The following is a 17,679-nucleotide window of genomic DNA, read 5'->3' on the forward strand; positions in this document are numbered from 1 at the left end:
AGGCAGCTCAAGTTTGTTTCTTGAAGACAGCTGCAAAGACAAGTTAATCTAGAAGAGAACAATCTGTAGAAGTTCATATATAGGAACTGCATACAGTATATAATCAAGGATCTGCAGGAAGAATATTTAAGTAATTTGCCTTGTTCTTAATAACTTCTCCTCCTCCTTGACCCGTTAGGGTAAAGGATTTCCCTCTAAGCTGGGAAAATGAAACAGCAACTACCCCGCTGTAGAGGTAGAATTTGTAAAAACCAACCAAACCCCAAGCATCTGTCCTAAGAACAACAGTAGTCTCCCTCAATGTTTGATGCACTTTTTGATTAACAGTGAGAGCAGGTTGGGAGTTAATACTAAAAAGAGAATAGACCCAAAGTAAACATCCACTGTATAGTTAGAGTGGACTCAAATATTAACTGTTCTCCAGCAGTTCCGCTTTTAGATAGCAAGACAAAAAAAAGTGATATTCAAAAGAACAATTGACTCATTTATTTTTATCTTTTATTATGAGCTAATACCAGGATGACATTCAAATGTCAGATGGCACAATTAAGACAGTCTTGGTAGGAATTATTCCAGCATTCCCAAAATTACAATTTAGTACACGAATGGCATCAAATGTATGCATCACTCCCACAGAGAAAAATTATGAAATTCTGAATATCTTATACCAGAATAGTTTCTGCATCAAATGGGAAAAGAAAAACTGCTGGTAACACGGCTGACCTATAAACCTTTTGTAATAATGACCTGCAGAACAAAATATTCCCCAATTTAACATCTAGTAAAAAAAAAATATGACTTTTGTTCAAGTTTAAGATTTAATACTTTTATATGGTTAGCCACAACAGGTATTAACCTCAGTTTTACTATATTTTTGTAATGCTACAAAAATCCTATAAAATCAAATTATAGTGAATTTTTCAGTGATTATAATTAAAAAAGCGCAGCTTGTACAAAATAAAAAAAATAAGATTCTATACTCTAATGAAAAATTTAAGACATTTTTAAATGAACAAAAGAAAGCACTTGTTAAGCTCTCCAATATTCAATGCATTCTGCACTTATCTGAAATAGCCAGACAGGAGCTAGAACTCCACTCCCCTTAGTTCACGACTAGTAATTTTGACACTATTATATATATATAGAGGATCTATGTCTGATATTTTTACAAATAAATACAGGATAAACCATATTGCATAGTGTGTGCTTGCTGTCTGAGTCACACTCCAAAAGTTTCACAGTCATGGTAGGGAATTAAACTTATAATCTATGGGATGAAACATTGACAGTACACGAAATTTAATTTGAAAACCAATGAATTGTATCTCTAATTAATCAGTGAACTCAGACAAACAACTCTTGCCATTCTTGCCAGCCATATTAAACCAGTTCTACTGGACAGTTATATCCAGCCAACCAAAACGCAACTGTTAGCTGTAACTAGGACCAAGAGAGATCTGCCCCCAAAAAAAAATTTTTTTTTTAAACTACGTTCCTTTATACTCAGTAAACATGTTAGGAAACCTATATTAACAGGTGGCACAGAGAGGCACTGCTTGAAGTGTTGCGTATTTGCAAATATGCATAATACAAACACACATGAGCACTTCGATTTCAGTTTCACAACATGTCACCAGTGGCCGTATTACCAAATGAAAAATGGCAATCTTCCAGTACAATTTATGTCACTATAAGGTAACTTGATTTTTCTTATAAAACTAAAAAAAGAAAATTTCCAACAAAAAGCTTATCAGGAAGAAAAAGAAAATACTAACTTTTGCTCAATCATAACCATCTTTTTTGTTGGTTCTTTGTTAGTATCAACAAGATATTGATGAATCCTTCCGACTTGCAAATTTTCGAAAACAGCACTCTGATTGGATTCAGCATGCTTAGAGAGTTTTATGGCTTGGATCCTATGGCTCAAAAAGATTCAGTATACACCGAGTAAGCAGAATCTATAAAAAAATCCCTACTGTTGTGAAACACTAGAAGTAGACTTTGCACAGTTTGACTAAAGATAATGCAACGTGTGGCAGGCAAAAAGTGACAGGACTTGTATGCAGTTGCATGATCATATACACACACGCACACACCATACACACTCTAACTAGTGTAAAGCTCTGCAGATATTAACCCTTTCACCAGCTATGTTCATGGAAATGCTTTCTTTAAGGCAGGAAGTATTTAAGTAAGGTAAAGTTACCTTTATTTTATTCTTTGTACCTGTAAGTCATTTGTACAGATTGTGACAATTTCAAAAACATAAATAGTGTCCTTAGAACATTTTTCCTAAATTAAGTTGCTAAAGTTCTGACCCACTGTGGAAGACATTCACTGAAAGGCCATTTAACACTTTTCTCATACAATCAGCAAATTTATTGCCCCAGCATAGAAAAAAATGTTGATAAATTTAGAAATGTATAATGGCAGGGAACTCCCATAAGCAAAATTTTATTTAAAAAAAATCCTCAAATTCTTACCCACTGGCTACAAAAAGATTTATTTCCTTATACGATGTAGAATTTGTATATGTTTCCTGTGGTATTTCCTATATGTTTCTACTGACCTTGTATTCCGATGTACTTTTTCCTGATCTTTTATATGGGTAAGAATCTGAACGTATTCAGCTGTCTCCATCTAAGTGACTAGCGTATACAAAAGTGATGTTTCCCAGTGAAATGTCTGCTGAGGACAAGGATGAAATAAGCAGGACGTGTGTGAGCCCATGGCTTCCAGTTAAGCCTAGAACATAGCAGCATTGCCATTTGATTAGATCCGTTTGTCTTTGCAGGAACAGGTATTTCAGCTGGGTAAGCAAGTGAAACAGTTCTCTCCCACCCCACATTGCCAAGCTGGTAATTGAGTGATTCGCTTACTGATTTGTTGTCTCATGAGGAGAAGAATCAGAACTAGAGCCTTTACTTTCTTCACAGCAACCAATTATTTTGCATTTTTAATTTTGGGATACTTTCCATAATGAGCTGAATCAAAAAATCTATTTGAAAAATATATATTTTTATATATATAAAAAACTCATTATGTTTTGAATGTGAAATACCAATTAATTTTATCTTTCATCTTTGATTCCACTCCATTGTAGGAAACAGCTTAACCAAGCTTGCATGCTAATTATTCCTCAGACGCAAGCATATAGGCATTTCATACTTTGCCTAGTGAAAGGGCTAACCCTCCTTGACACATTCACCACTAGACCAGTGATTCTGAAGCAACATCCTGACCCTTAATACTGTCAGTTTCAAGCTATCAAGCTGAAAAATCCTTGATAAGGTGAGAAGATGTCACTGCAAATCAGTTAGATGATGTGCCTAGAGTTCTGCAATACCATTTTCTAAAGTTTTTTATGCACCATTGATTGACAGAAAAAAATCCATTTTTCTTTGCTTTCCAAGTCGCTCTGTGCAATGACTGACTCTTTGATACTGTCACTTTTTAAAAGTAAACCATACAAGCCCTCTTATTTCAACTTCAAGGGGGCTTATGTCCGTTCTTTGTTTTCCACCTTCAAAGGCTTAAAAAAATTGTGTTGTCATAGATTCATGCGCAAGTGCTCTGGTCGTTTGGAAATCATGGGAAAAGCTTGTTTTTTATATGGCCCAGAGTTTGGTTGCCGGATTGGAAGTGGTGCTGAGGCCTCTCCACAGACTGTCACATCCATTTGTTCTATTCCACTTGTCTCCATTGGATACTCCACAGGTGTCTGAGTATTTGATGCGCTGGCAGAAGCACCTCTTCCCCAGAATTCCCCAGGGGAAAACTTTACAGGGCTTTAAAACAAGAAATATAAAAATCAGAGATGAAGAGATACACAGCACCAAGGTATGTCCTTTACTCTGCAGGAAGCTGAACTCAAATGCCTATCGAGAAGCATTTATAATTCTTCCTTCCACTTGCAGAAGTTTGAGAAAGTTTCCATGTCTAGCTTCTATCACAGTCTCTTGTAAAGTAAAATTCTCTCATTTGAGTAGTGAGGATATATTTCTAGATGATTGCAGAAGGAATTTTCTGTACTAACATGATTCTTTAGCGGCACATAAGTACTTAGGATGTTCTAAAACAGTTCTAGAGGAATGGTGTACCAAAGTCACCGGGCTGTGAGGCTGTATCAGCGTTGAACAGCAAGCAAATTAGTACTTCCTGTGCTGCCAAACACCATAGATTTGTCTCTAATAATGTGGTTTGTAAAATAGGATCGATGCTGCACTTCTAATGGAAGTGATGGGCTTACTGAGAAGAGAGGCCGCATTTTTTATTTCTACTGCAGATCTATTTCAACTACTTACCAAAAAGTTTATTACAAAAAAAGAAAAAAAAAAAAAAAAAAGATACCTGACTGGTGTCCTAGGGCTACCTATGAATCTGCGAGGTGATCGAATTTTTGGTTCAAAAGAAAATTTTTCTTTTACGCTTTCAAGTACAGATGGAGCCACATACGTAAAACCCTGCAAAACAGGAATGAATGCGCTGTAACTTACAGGCAACATTTACATTTATAATCACTTGTGCAGTTATGATTGGCATGAAATAGTAAATGAAAATTACAAAAAGGAGAGTAAATGTAGACATACGAACTTCTACTCACTTCCTGAAGTGTGCAAACAGCAGGACTTTAGGGAGTTCCTCACCCGGGTGCCTGCACACCCCAGATATTTCTGCAGTCACAGATTCCTAAAGGCGTACTCAATTTAATTAATTTTGATCTATAGAATGGACATTGTTCTCTCTGCATGACTATGAAAGCAATGACATGTCCAGGGTTCATAATGCAACTATGAATTAGAATGCTGACATTTCAGAAAGTAAGCAACGTTTGTTGGCTGTTTTATCTATATAAAGAAAACGTCAGCAATAGTCAAACTAAGTATTTTCAAAGCCCTTAAACATTTCAAACCTGTTGCAGAATGTGTGTTTAAAATTATGACAGTTTGCTTCAATTATCAGGTGTTGAGATTCAATGGAATTAATTTACCTGAAATGCCCTACTGTTTCCCAGTAACACAATGTACCTCGCCACAGTCATTACACACTCGTCCCTGGCTCACTTACCAGAAAGACCTGGTTGGCACTTTCACTGAGAGTAGAGTCATCTGGGCTATCAACAGGTGTCTGACGTGTAAACTTTGAATCAAACTGGCTCACATCCTCTTCAGATTGCTTTGCAAAAACAAAATGATTAAGGGTTTATATTACAGATATCAACCAAATGGCTTAGCGGTGATCAGTGTAGCCTCTGGATGGAGTTCATTCCATAGGTTTTTGGCAGAGCTCTGCTGTAGTAAAACCCTGGAGTGGTGTCGGAATCCTGTCGCTGCCAGTGGGAGGTCACTATGGGCACTGACACTGAGAAATAAAGGCAAGGGGGAGGGGCAAAAATTATGGATCAAAAAGGAACACAAATTAAAAAGATGCCTTTAAAAAAAAAATCTCAAATTACAAACAAAAACTTTTAGAAATACAATGCCAGTTTCTTGCAAGTTTAGCCCTCGTCACAACCAGTATAGAACAGTTGCAACTATTAGTTTTTGGAAGCCTCTCCAGATAATGTCATCCCATTTTTGCAGATACAGAAGTGTTTATATTGTGAGGAATAGATGACAACTCTGGAGTAAGTGACTATGAAGAACATTGTTTAATTCAGTCAAAGAACAACAGACATAATTCCAAGATCCCCTCTCTCATTCGTAAGTGTAACTGAAAAGGCAGTATGTATTCATTTGTGCAGGCCTTCATGCAACCACGGAAGCACATTTTCAAAAACCATCTGGTTTGTACAAGTACCTTTCATAAAATTTGCTAATAACAGAAAAATCCAAAACTATCTTCAGATAATTCATTTGGAAATATCAGTCTTGTGTCATTCTGAATTTCATTCAGAACGGTGAGGAAAAAAGGTCTGGAGTCCCCATGCTGCAGTATGCTCAATATAAGTGATGCCTGAGTCAACTTAAAGTGAGATTTTTGGTAGTCAGGAACTATCGGGGTGGCAATATGCATTGCTGCTGTAGCTAATTGTACCCAGAGGGAAAAAAAGACACACACCCCACACCATCAAAATATAAGATAGGATAATAAAGGCTTATTCATCACATCGCTGGTTTGAGGTAAACTTTAATTACTGCCTATAATGCACAAGATGCATTGTAAATATTAATAAGCAAACATACAAAATGCTTAATTAGGTGACTTCATTTACTTTTTCTTATGTCCTGGTTTTGGCTAGGATAGAGTTAATTTTCTTCCTAGTATCATCTTAGTTTCAACTAAGCACTGACTTACTGTATAATGTTTAGAAGCAAAAATTCAGAGATAAGTGCACTTGCAAGTCTGCTTAACCTATAGATTAGAAGCAGGAGGAATTAGAACTGAAGCAGAACCTTCTTCCTCCAGGAGACTAAACAGAAGGATAAATTAGCTCTTAGCTGATTTTTGCCACCATCTCACATAAAAAAGCAAGATCCTATTCCAGTGACAGATGAGTACCATGACTACAGAGTAATACGGCAGAATAGCATGCTCGTGACAGCCAGTATTTCATACTGTGTGGAGACTTAAGAGTTTTTTTCAATGTTGATACAGCATCAGTTCTCAGAAAAAAAATCTGCATAGATCCGGTAGGTCGGTGGTAGACCAAGTGGCAGATCTGCCATCTTTAATTTGACAAGAGCCAATCTGAGAACCAGTAACTAAGTTGATGCATTTAACTATTTAAAGTACCAGAAATCAATGGCACTCCAGTTTGTAAGTGTGAATGTTTCTAAGTTTTAGATTCCACATTGTTTAAGACCCTTCCTAAAGGCATACAAGGAATATCTGAGCATTCTGAGTACGTACCAATAAGGGTTTAAAAGGAGGTTCCACCTTTCGTGCCAACAGCTCATCCCAGTTAATGTGTCTGAAGAACGGGTGAGCCTACAAGAGTTAGCAATAGCAGAGAGTCATAATCCACCCTCTGAAATCACAGAAATTTAAGAATTAATAAGAAGCGTGTTCTTTTAAGACCCTCTCTGTGGTGTCTTTCTTTCCAAAATCACATATGGGTCTAGTGTAATATATTCTGCAGCACTACATCAGAGTAGCTGGAAGAGCTGAAAATTGATACCATACCTCCAAGTCAGACAACTTACGTCCCTATCATGTTGTCCTTGAAAGTATTATAGAAAAAGTCAGTTGACATGCAAAAACCTCTACATTTTTCAACCTTAAAAGTTAGATATCTAAAAATAATGACAAAACACTGTATTAATGACAAATTATCAGAACCGTGAAATAAGGAGGACTCTCTAGTACATTGTTAATCTCACCACAAAAAAAGTCAAGCTGGAAGCAATAGGAACTAGACCTCTGCCTTAGCTTTAACTATGCAACACTGAATGTTTCCCTTGAAAGAGCTGCACTAAACACAAGGGCTAGCGGGTTTTTCGTCAGACTGCTGGAGTATCATTGCTCTTACATGGTTGACTGTACAATTAGCATTGTGCAACTAGTAAAAAAGGTCTGCTAGAAGACAGAGCTAAAGAATAAAAGTTATTTTCCAAATCTCAAATTATGAAATAGGTAGACAGCTGCTTTCATTAAGCTTTAAAGCATTCAAATTTTGATCAGTTGTCACATGTGGCTGCCTTTTTGCTCATTACACTTCAAGACAGACATACTCTCCTTCCCCGATGTATCCTCAAAGCTGTTTTATTTTCAATGAGATAATTTAAGAATTCTTGAGCTAAGCAAAAGTTACCTGAACTTCTCCAGCATCTCCAGGACCAGCTCCTAGACGTGAGGCAGCATTTCTTTTTAGCAGCTTAAGGAGAAATAACATCCAAAAAAGAAAAATTAGTTATGCTGTTATGACCAGACTATTGCTGACATGAATCATCATTTGAATGAATACAGAACAATCAGAAAATCTGCATTCGTTAGAAAACAATTGTATTTTCAAGGAAAATCACTTTCTGTACCTTGCAAAAACAAGACTGACTTAGTAGTAAAACAAGCATGGGTTGAATAGCCATAGTGGTATCATTATATTTGTATTCTCTACGTACACATGTAGTACTGACATTCATTAAAATTCTACCTTTTTAAGCAGATCTCTGGCTTCTTGTGTGAGGTAGGGAGGCAAGTTGAGTTTACACTTGAGAATCTTGTCAATTGTTTTCTTTCTGTTCTCCCCAGTGAAAGGAGGCTAGAAAGCACCATTGTAATGGGAGGAAAAACAGGACTTGTTCAGGTCTCTTATTTGTGTACACAAAACTCACTTCAGTAATTTATAAAGCAGATAAAATTACTGCAAATGGGATTTCCAAATAACTTGAGAGCAGCTCATGACTGTAGTCAACATAAGTGTAGCCGTATTTTAGTTACATTTCTTACTTGCAGTTTGTATATATACGTGTCTATACATGCATCTGAATTAGCATACAGGTAACTACAAAAGCTACGAAGAGAAATACATGCGATTATAACTGTGCACCTACTGCTCCAGTCAGCATGTCATACATTAATGCCCCCAAACTCCACCAGTCCACAGCACGATTATGCCCACTCCTCATCAGGATTTCAGGGGCCCTATAATCAGAAAAATTGAAAATATGAACGTATTTTAACAAGCTTAGTACTAATTCTGACTACTATTTTTCAAACAAAACCATATTTATCAAGTAAAATTTCCGTAAGTGACTGAACATATGAACCATCAGTTAAAAAAGGCAAAATTTAGCCATTACCCCCAGAGTAATACTTTTCTATTTCATCATGCAGCTCACATGTATTCAATTGTTCCACAGAATGTGTGTGTGACTGTTCCATCGTGAATAGATTCTTTACATAATCCGAAGTCAGTCAATTTTACATGACCTGAAATTAAATATATAAAATTTAAGACTTGCCAGAATTCTGACATTTGTGTAAGTAACATTAAAAAATAGGAATTTTTAACATGGGTATGTAATAACTCTGAACTACTGCCAGATATCTTCAATGGTCTGACAAAGCAATAGAGTCATAAAACAGAATAAGGTAATCACACTTACAGACAAAACCTCTGCATTTTACCTTCATAAGAAAGTGTTGCCTCTTGGTGAAGAGAAACAAGACAAACTACCAAAACTTATTCACATATAGACAAATGTATTTAAACATAAAGATTGTAGAGCATCATTCAGATAAGAAAGTAGGCTATCGAATTTTACTGCTTTCCTCAAAGTTCAGAGAACCACCTTCAACAAATTGTAAAGTGTCCTGAATAATTCAGTACAAAGACTTAGACTAAGTAAGTTTTTTAAGATAACATGAAAATACTGGATGGTACAGATTGCCCGACTAATCAGTGTCCTATAGTCAATGTGATAGTGCATTCAGGAATTGCTGCTACTGTCACATGAAGTGTCAACAGCTAGGTAAGTCATTTCAGCTACAGATGATTTGGCATCCTACCTATATTACCTTTCCTAACATCTTCAGTCATCTCCATTACTCAATGTCACTGATGCTACACTGAAGACACAGATCTTTACGTACTTTACAATGACCCAGTAGAGGAAAAATTTCAGAGCTGCAGAAATAGCAAGTCAACCATTCAAAAAATGCCTGTGTCTATACATATGGAACTTGGAGCTTGCTGTGGCCTATTCAAGCCGAAGAAACTGTGTTTAAGGGCAAGCAATTAGCTTTGGCAATTCTTCAGTTATACCAAGAGTGATAACGAACATGCCATTGTTCTAAGGAAATTCACGTAAGAGTGAAGTGTTGTGACCTTTGAAGAATTGTTTCCAAATGATTGGCAACGTAACTGTTACTATATTTCTACCTTGATGATTAAGCATGATATTTTCTGGCTTCAGATCACGGTAGATGATTCCTTTTTGATGCAAGTGCCCCAGTGCCATTGAGATTTCTGCCAAGTAAAAGCTGAAGGGAAACATATGCCACAAAATTAGACATATTCAATCATGCAAAGCATCTTAAGCACCAAGACTATTGCATACATAACAACGATTCCTTGAAAGTATCATTAGAAGTGTATGAGAGAATAAAGAGAGAAACAGTGATGCCTTTGAGGTTGGTTTGCCAAGGCATACAGACTCCAAGATGAACTACAAAATTACGCCATTAGCATTAGGTTTACCTGTTCAGTAGCTATCTTATCATGAATGTATTTGGAGGAATCTGAATTTACCAGTTGGTGTTTAAAATATACTTCAATCTGTATTACCACATCTAGATGGCAAAGTTGAAGAAAAAAAAAATGAAGCTAAGAGGGTAACTGGCAGCACCCGGAGTGCTATCTGTGGAATAGTACTACAGTCCCATATGTACATCAAAGCTTTTCTAAGGCATTATCGGCATGCCCTGTAGGAAGATACAACTGTATTCAGTTGTGTGAAGCCTAATCAATAAGGGATAATTTCAACTTTTTTATATGTAGAATATCACTATTTAAAAGGCTTTTTCTTCTTCATTAGCATAATTACCTTTATCACTTCACACATCTGATCATTAGAATACAGCCATTACAGTGACTTGGAAATTCTGTAACTGGCTGGTAAAATTTTGTATGGATCAAGAACAAAAAAAATTGCATTTACAGCAAGTCTTTCGCAGCCTTTTCTCCCACACCCAAAATACCTCCTTTACCACAACCCTATGTAATACAGCCTCACTCAGCAACCAGCAATGGACCCTCTTCTGTAGTAACACTGGCACAAACCGGTAAGTACAGAACACATACGTCCTCCCAAAACCCAGTTAACTGCTCTTTTCACTAGACTAAGAAATGAATGAGTAGTTATAGTTTTTCAAGTCAGAATATACTATTTAAGCACTCGGAAAAAAAAACCCCAAACCTATTAATTTACCAAAATAGTTTCACTTACCAAGCTGTGTCTTCCATAAATATCCCTTCTCTCTCTAACTGCATAAATAGTTCTCCTCCTGTCATGAGAAAAATGAGATTATACTCTATTATGCATTCTATAATTTTTAGTCAGTCAAAAGTCTTATTTTCTAGAAAAACTATAAGCAACAGGTTCTGTCCTGCTCCACAGAAAGTTGTTTCACAAAAAATAACTGAGAATTTACTATTCTGTTACTCTCAGAATTCTATCAACTAAAGAAATGCCAAAAGAAACCAAAACAGCGTGCTGAAAAAAATAACAGCGTTTCTGTCCGTTTTTTCCTATTGTTGTAACTCGAGCAAATTGCTTCTCATCTGTGTCTGTTTCTATCCGTGAAATAAAGATAACAGTTTCTTGTTTCACAAAGAACCTGCAAGGACTAAAACCTCAGGTACTCTGTATGACTGCATAGGATCTAAGTGTAACATACAGGAATTACAAGCCTGATGGAAGAAAAGGTATTAAAAATCTTCCTCTCCTGTACTGTCATGAAAAATAACTATTTTATGTTTCATTTATTTTATTGAATTAGAAGGTTTATTTATGTTATTCTATGTATTCTTAATGCTAACCTATTTTACATTTTCAAGACACCATGCCAACAGTTAGCTGGCTTTTTATAAGTAGAATAAGAAATCCAAATTCTCAAATTTCATATACTGACCACTGAGATACTCAAGGATGAGGTAGAGTTTTCCACCAGTCTGAAAGGCATAAATTAAGTCTACAATGAAGGGATGTTTCACTTCCTCCAGTATATTCCGCTCTGCTTTTGTATGAGCTGTATCCTTTGCATTCCTTACAATCATTGCCTACAAAAAGCAGAGATATGTGAGCACAAGCACATGCTAAACAAGGCAGACTTTTATATTTAAGTCCCTTCTGAGTTTACAAATCATAACACTACATATGATTCAACAACATAATAAAAAAAGAAAATTTCACCATGATATATACATAACATGACAGGTTTCTTGTGGCAGTTTAATTCTTTATTTATTTCATAGAATCGTACAATAATTTCGGTTGGAAGGAACCTCCTGAGCTATTTAAATTAGCTGCTAAGAACTACACAGACAGAACAATTTAGTTAAAGACTAATTATAATTCCAACTGTACCTGGATAACAACTGTATATATCACATAAAGTTTAATTTTAGGTATATTATATAATTAGATAATTGGAACAGCTAAAGGGAGGGATAGATTTTTTTAGATTCAGTCAGTAGTGAAATGTGAACATCCAGGTTACCTTTTTAAGAACTTTCATGGCAAATATTTTCCCGGTGTTTGCTCCAGTTACTTTTCGTACTTGAAATACCTATACAACACCAATACAAAAGCAATCACATATTATGACTGCATTAGACATCTTAAGTTAAAAACAAAGTTCTGCGAAAGAGGGATGAGATCACCTACAAACTGTGACGCTGCCTGAAGGAGAAGAGCTAGCGATTGGAACCAGAACCAGTTTGGGACATTTTCTACTGCCACCAGCTGGTGAGACTCTGCCAGGGACCTCGGTCCCTCGACACCAACCTTGGCAGCCCTGACGTTACCTTCTGGTAGAACGAACTTTTCAGAAAACGGGATGGGAAGATCAGACCTTGCCAAAGGCAGCAAGCAAGCACTTTAACCACCCTTCGCGTAATGGATTTACTTCTGTAGAAAAGAGCTCCTTACCTTTCCATAGCCACCTTTGCCAAGTACGCGTAGTAACTCAAAGCACTCTGGTCGGATCTTTTCTGGACCTCTGTTTACACTAGTTTCTGAAATCTCAAATTTTTCACAATGTTCCATGCCACTGGATAAAACCGAAACAAGAATATAAGACTACCTGATATTCAAAAATGATCAAAAGAAAGTAAGCAAGCGAATTACTTTCTGCAAAGCATACAGTATATCTGACATAAATGAATGACTGCTTTGGAGATCTGGAGAATTCTCAGCATCAGGAATTTTATTTAGGTGTGTGCAAAGCAGTAAGTTGCAACTTGCACAGAAAAGATCACCTGCAAATTTTGGGGATCTACAGTATCAAGATTTCCTTCAGATCCCTTCATTTTTATGCATAATAAATCTCTGTATTACACCAGAATTAAGTTCAAAAGACCAAAGCCTCAAACTGACTTAGATATTCCTACAAGACCTCAAGTAAAAGCAAGGCTATAAGGTGTGTTTAAGTTTCAAATCACATTCAGCAGCCCCAACAGTCATGGTGAGACTTCTGCAACACAAATATCTTGCAGAAAAAGCTGTAACAAAAAAAGTCTCACAACCCTGAACGTGCCACAAAAGAAGACTGAACCATAATTTAATGATGCTTCTAAATTATGCTACAGTTCTGCAAAAGACTAACAGATTGATCCTGCTAAAGTAAATGTAACGGAACTGTTTCACGGCTTTCTTCTCACAACATGGTATGCTGAAACAATCTGGAAATCTGTAAATGAAGTAATGCTAAAGGTAGCTGTCTCCTGAACTTCAAATCAGAACTTCTGAATTCTCATCTGCTTCAGACTGCTATGCAAATCTGCAACTGGAGCCTTCATAAAATGAACAGAACATACAATGTTCTGCAGACAGTGCACTACATTGATATTACAAATATTATTCAAGTACGATAGGTAATGTTAGGAGAAACAAGGATTAAAAGACAACAGCAAGTTTCGCCAGAAATTTTTTTTATTATTATTATTTTATTTCAAGATACAATTCACAAATTTTAATGTGAAGAAATAGTGAAACGACTAGAAACAACTCAAAATTGAACAAGAATGACAAAATTTTCTATTTAACTTAACAATGCAACAAAATTAGGAGTTATATGTAGTTGCATGAATGGTACAGAACATTTTCTAGCAGCAACTTACAGGTCATATTGGCCAACTCCTCCATGGTCCATGCTCTCACTTAATTGACCCTGGGGATGGGAGGGGTAGAAGGAAGATTAATTATAACAAACGAAAAAAAGCAGCGTTAAAAATAAATGCACTGATGTGTTTTACAATTTCTTAAATTATATATATAATAATTATAGAGATTATTACAATTTCTACAATTATAATTTATATTATATAATTAAGTAAGCCTAAAGGTCAGGAATAATAACTTATCAGCAGAAGATAAGAAATCTACAAAATTCTGTGCAAGATTTGCAATACTTCCACATATCTCAAAAGGTGACACATGGAACCACTGTTTTACCTGACTGCATTGTTACTCAATCACTTAAATATTAGAGGTAACAATTTCACGCACCCCCAAGTGAATTTGCAAATGTTAAGGTACTGAATTTTTTTTTTTGCAGTTGCTCTTATATATGAATTTTAAAATCCTATTACAGTATTATGCAAATTAGAACAATAGTAAAGATTATGTGAAGAGATGAACTGGGATTCATACGCACTAGAAACAAATAATCTACTGAGAAGGTTTTCTTATTCTATATTGATAATAATCAAATCCCAATAGTAATGAAAGAATTAAGTTTTATTCTGATGTTAAATACCTTTTCTGACCAATAATCACTCAAATAGATTAATGCATGCAAATATTACTAAAGAAGGCTTAAGCACTTCAATATCAGAATTAGTCACCATTAAAGAATGCAGTTCAATTTTGAAGAGATATCTTCTTCAAAGAATTTTCAATTTGATCCCTTATGCAAGATAATACTTCCCTATAATTGTGGCTCTACATGGCAAAAGAAGAGCAAACCAAGCAGACAGCTGGAATGAATGCAAATAGAATTTAATGGGCAAGCTTCTACTGAAATGTTTACCTGAACATTTTTATTTTAAAAAATATGTACATAAAATAACAACTGCAAGTAAGCGAGGAACAGCCTGGAATCTACAGGCTGAATATTGATATATTAGGTGACGTGTGAAATTCAGAGAATCAGAAGGAAAAAGAAACATCGAGACCTGCAAAAAGCAGATCAAACCAAGGAGTGCATCTTTAAATATTATATAAGTGAAAACACCAACGAAAGAAAATTAGAAACTTTCAATAGCTTCCAAACCAATTAAACATTAAAGTTTACAGAGGCTGGTTTATTTTGGTGGGTGATCTAGAGGGGAATTTAACTCCTGGTTCCACCTACTAGCCCCACAAGCAATTATGGAGTCCAAAAGTTCAACTTTGTTTCCAGGTCAGAGAGTTGCTAGCTCATGTCCTCTTGATAACATTTATTCGAGAAATCCAGCTCACTGACATCTGTTTCACAATAAAACCCACTAAAGCTGCCCTTGACCCTATCGTTAGATGCCAACAAACGAATTAAAAAAAATTCAACAAACACGGAGAATAAACACCCATCACGTTCCTAGAACAACTTCTCAAGTTACCCAATGGTTCTGGCAAAGTTCATATGTGCTATTCTTGCCCCTGTGAACTCTGGTTTTCATTCTCAGTATTAACTTGAACAAAATTCTCTTTAGATACCATTCCCCTATTTTCAGGATTTCTTCTCATTTCACAAAACCAAAAAATGCAATGGTATTCTGGCTGGAAGGCTGGCAGTCCTTCAGTCTATATTTGTTGTTTCATTTATTACAAACACAAAAATTAAGGCTGTTTTTTCACCATAATAATTAATGCAAACAACCATATGGCTTATGAGTAAACTCCATTTAAACGATTCTTCAGATTTTCTAGATGGCCGTGCCTATTCAAAACTACAACTGATCTGTTCTTGCTACTACTAGGCTTACACCTTTCAGGAGGCACCAGGGACCAGCACCACTGAGATTAAACAAGATAGTCCAGACTTTACACCTTGCTCACTTCCAGTTTAATGATCTCAACTGCTCTGACTGCAATGTCTTTCTGATCCCTGTAAGACGTGTACAACGTCTAGAGGTAACTTTCAGTTAAACATTTTTCCCCTTACACTTTCTTGACGCTTCCCCTTCTTTCCTGCTCTTATATTCCCTGCTTTTCAGTTCTGTTTTAATTTCAAGTCCACTCTCATCCTCCTTTATCTGTTTGCCAAAAGGCACCTAAAAAACAAATCAGGTTGCCAATGTGCATCCATGTCCACAGTTCTGCCATAAAAATAGCAGTCATAGCAATTTTTTAAAATCCACAATAACTTATGAGTTTTTTAATTGTTCCCTGAGACTGAATTATTAGAACATGAGAGACAACAAATTCAACTTTCTTGCCATTCCCCTTAGAACCTGTTCTTGGCAACATTATCAGTGTGATGCAAGCGACATATTTTTTAAGCCAAGTACTTTATTGATTATTGAGGTGACAGACAGTGCTTTTTCCTGCAGGTTGAGAAGCGTTCAAGCCTTCAGCTGTCAATGTCTCTACAGTTTATATGCAGTGTGGGTACTCCCACTGTGATACAGAGTATCTGGTTATCGCAAAGACTCCAAGACCGTCATTAGTATTTAAACAGCAAAAAATAAATGCAGTAGCAGTTTAAGCAACAGCAAATGTTTAATATACAAAACAATATAAAAAAGCAACAGTGGCACTAGAAAAATATGAACAGAGATCTCGTAATAAAATTCCCCCAAAGCCTTAACAGAATCTACAGGAACATTACAAAATGACAAACTACAGATTACAAGGTGAACCGTTCACGAAAGCATGAGATGGAGATGCACGTTGATCCATACAGACGTCTAAGGTAGCATTTTAAAGCTTTGCTTTTAATTTTGCCGCTAGAGCAACGACTTTATACAGTTCCAGAAGGATTAGCATTTCTGCACTGACGTTAAAACATGTGACAAGAAAAAAAAAAAACCGCTGCGGCACTTGTGCTAGGAAATCCAACGCAAAACTTCCAAGGGGAAAAGCTCCTGCAAGTTTGGCGCAGCCCCCCCCAGCCAGCCAGCCGAGCGCAACCGCTGGCCGGCCGCCCTCGCCGGGGAAGCCCCACTAGCCCGCTCCTACAACCCGCTCCTAGCTAAGGGCGCGACGGCGCTTCCTTCGCGCGGATCGTAACTCCCCGGCCGCCTCCCGGGCCGGGCGCGGAGCCCGCTGCCGCCGCAGCGCTGCCTCCCCCGGCGCGGCAGTCGGGGCAGCGCGGCCGGCTCTCGCCGGGCAGGGCGCGGTCGCGGCCGCCTCACCTGCGCGGGCCAGGGCGGCGGCCGGCGCCGCGCTCCGCCTCGCCCGGCTCCCGCCCCGCCGCATCCGCAGCGCGGCCCCTGCCCGCCTCCGCGGCGTCCCCGCCAGGCCGCGCCGCTCGGCCGCCGGCGGGATGCCCCCCGGCGCGGGCCCGCGGGCCGCCCTGCCGCTCCCTCCCCTCAGGCCTGCCCCTGGCGCCGCTCCCCGCAGCGGCCTCCCGCTCCCTCCCCGCGCCGCGCCGGCTCGGGCTCCCCCCTCTCACCCCCTCCTCCAGCTCCTCGTCCGAACCCGCGTCCTCAGGCTGGTCCAGGTCGATGTCGAACACGCCCGCCATGGCGCGGGTGTGAGCCGCGGCGCCGCCGCCCCTTCCTGGCTGTGCTGGGTGGACGGGGCCTGGGCCGCCTCATGGGCCCGCACCCCCCAACTCCGCCACGGACGCCATCACCGGCTGCCCGGCCTCAGCGCGCCTGCGCCCCCGCCCCGACTCCGGGCGCCGCGCAGGCGCACAACCCCTTCCGGCATTGGCCGGGGCCGCACTGAGCATGCGCAGAGGGAGAGCCGCTGGGCGGACGGGCGTGGTGGTGGGGCTGAGCATGCGCAATGCGCGCCCGCCTTCCTTGCTCCTGGCACGGAGCGTGCGCAGAGGGCGCAGCGAAGCCTCTGGGATTGAGCATGCGTATAA

At 38.4% G+C, this 17,679-nt stretch overlaps 1 protein-coding gene across 1 annotated transcript; it reads right to left on the reverse strand.

Moving 5' to 3' along the window:
- Window positions 1–476: 476 nt before the first annotated feature.
- RPS6KB1 (ribosomal protein S6 kinase B1) lies at window positions 477–17,481 on the reverse strand. Its single transcript, XM_075168447.1, has 15 exons — window positions 17,260–17,481; window positions 13,784–13,833; window positions 12,594–12,714; window positions 12,163–12,231; window positions 11,575–11,722; window positions 10,890–10,947; window positions 9,824–9,924; window positions 8,781–8,871; window positions 8,493–8,583; window positions 8,093–8,200; window positions 7,754–7,816; window positions 6,853–6,930; window positions 5,068–5,175; window positions 4,351–4,463; window positions 477–3,788 (listed from the first exon to the last, which is right to left on the reverse strand). The coding sequence occupies exons 1-15, from the start codon at window positions 17,329–17,331 to the stop codon at window positions 3,551–3,553; spliced, it is 1,509 nt and encodes a 502-aa protein (XP_075024548.1). The 5' UTR covers window positions 17,332–17,481; the 3' UTR covers window positions 477–3,550.
- Window positions 17,482–17,679: the final 198 nt, after the last annotated feature.

Source organism: Calonectris borealis, chromosome 19 (assembly GCF_964195595.1).
Source record: "Calonectris borealis chromosome 19, bCalBor7.hap1.2, whole genome shotgun sequence".
Lineage (NCBI taxonomy): Eukaryota > Metazoa > Chordata > Aves > Procellariiformes > Procellariidae > Calonectris > Calonectris borealis.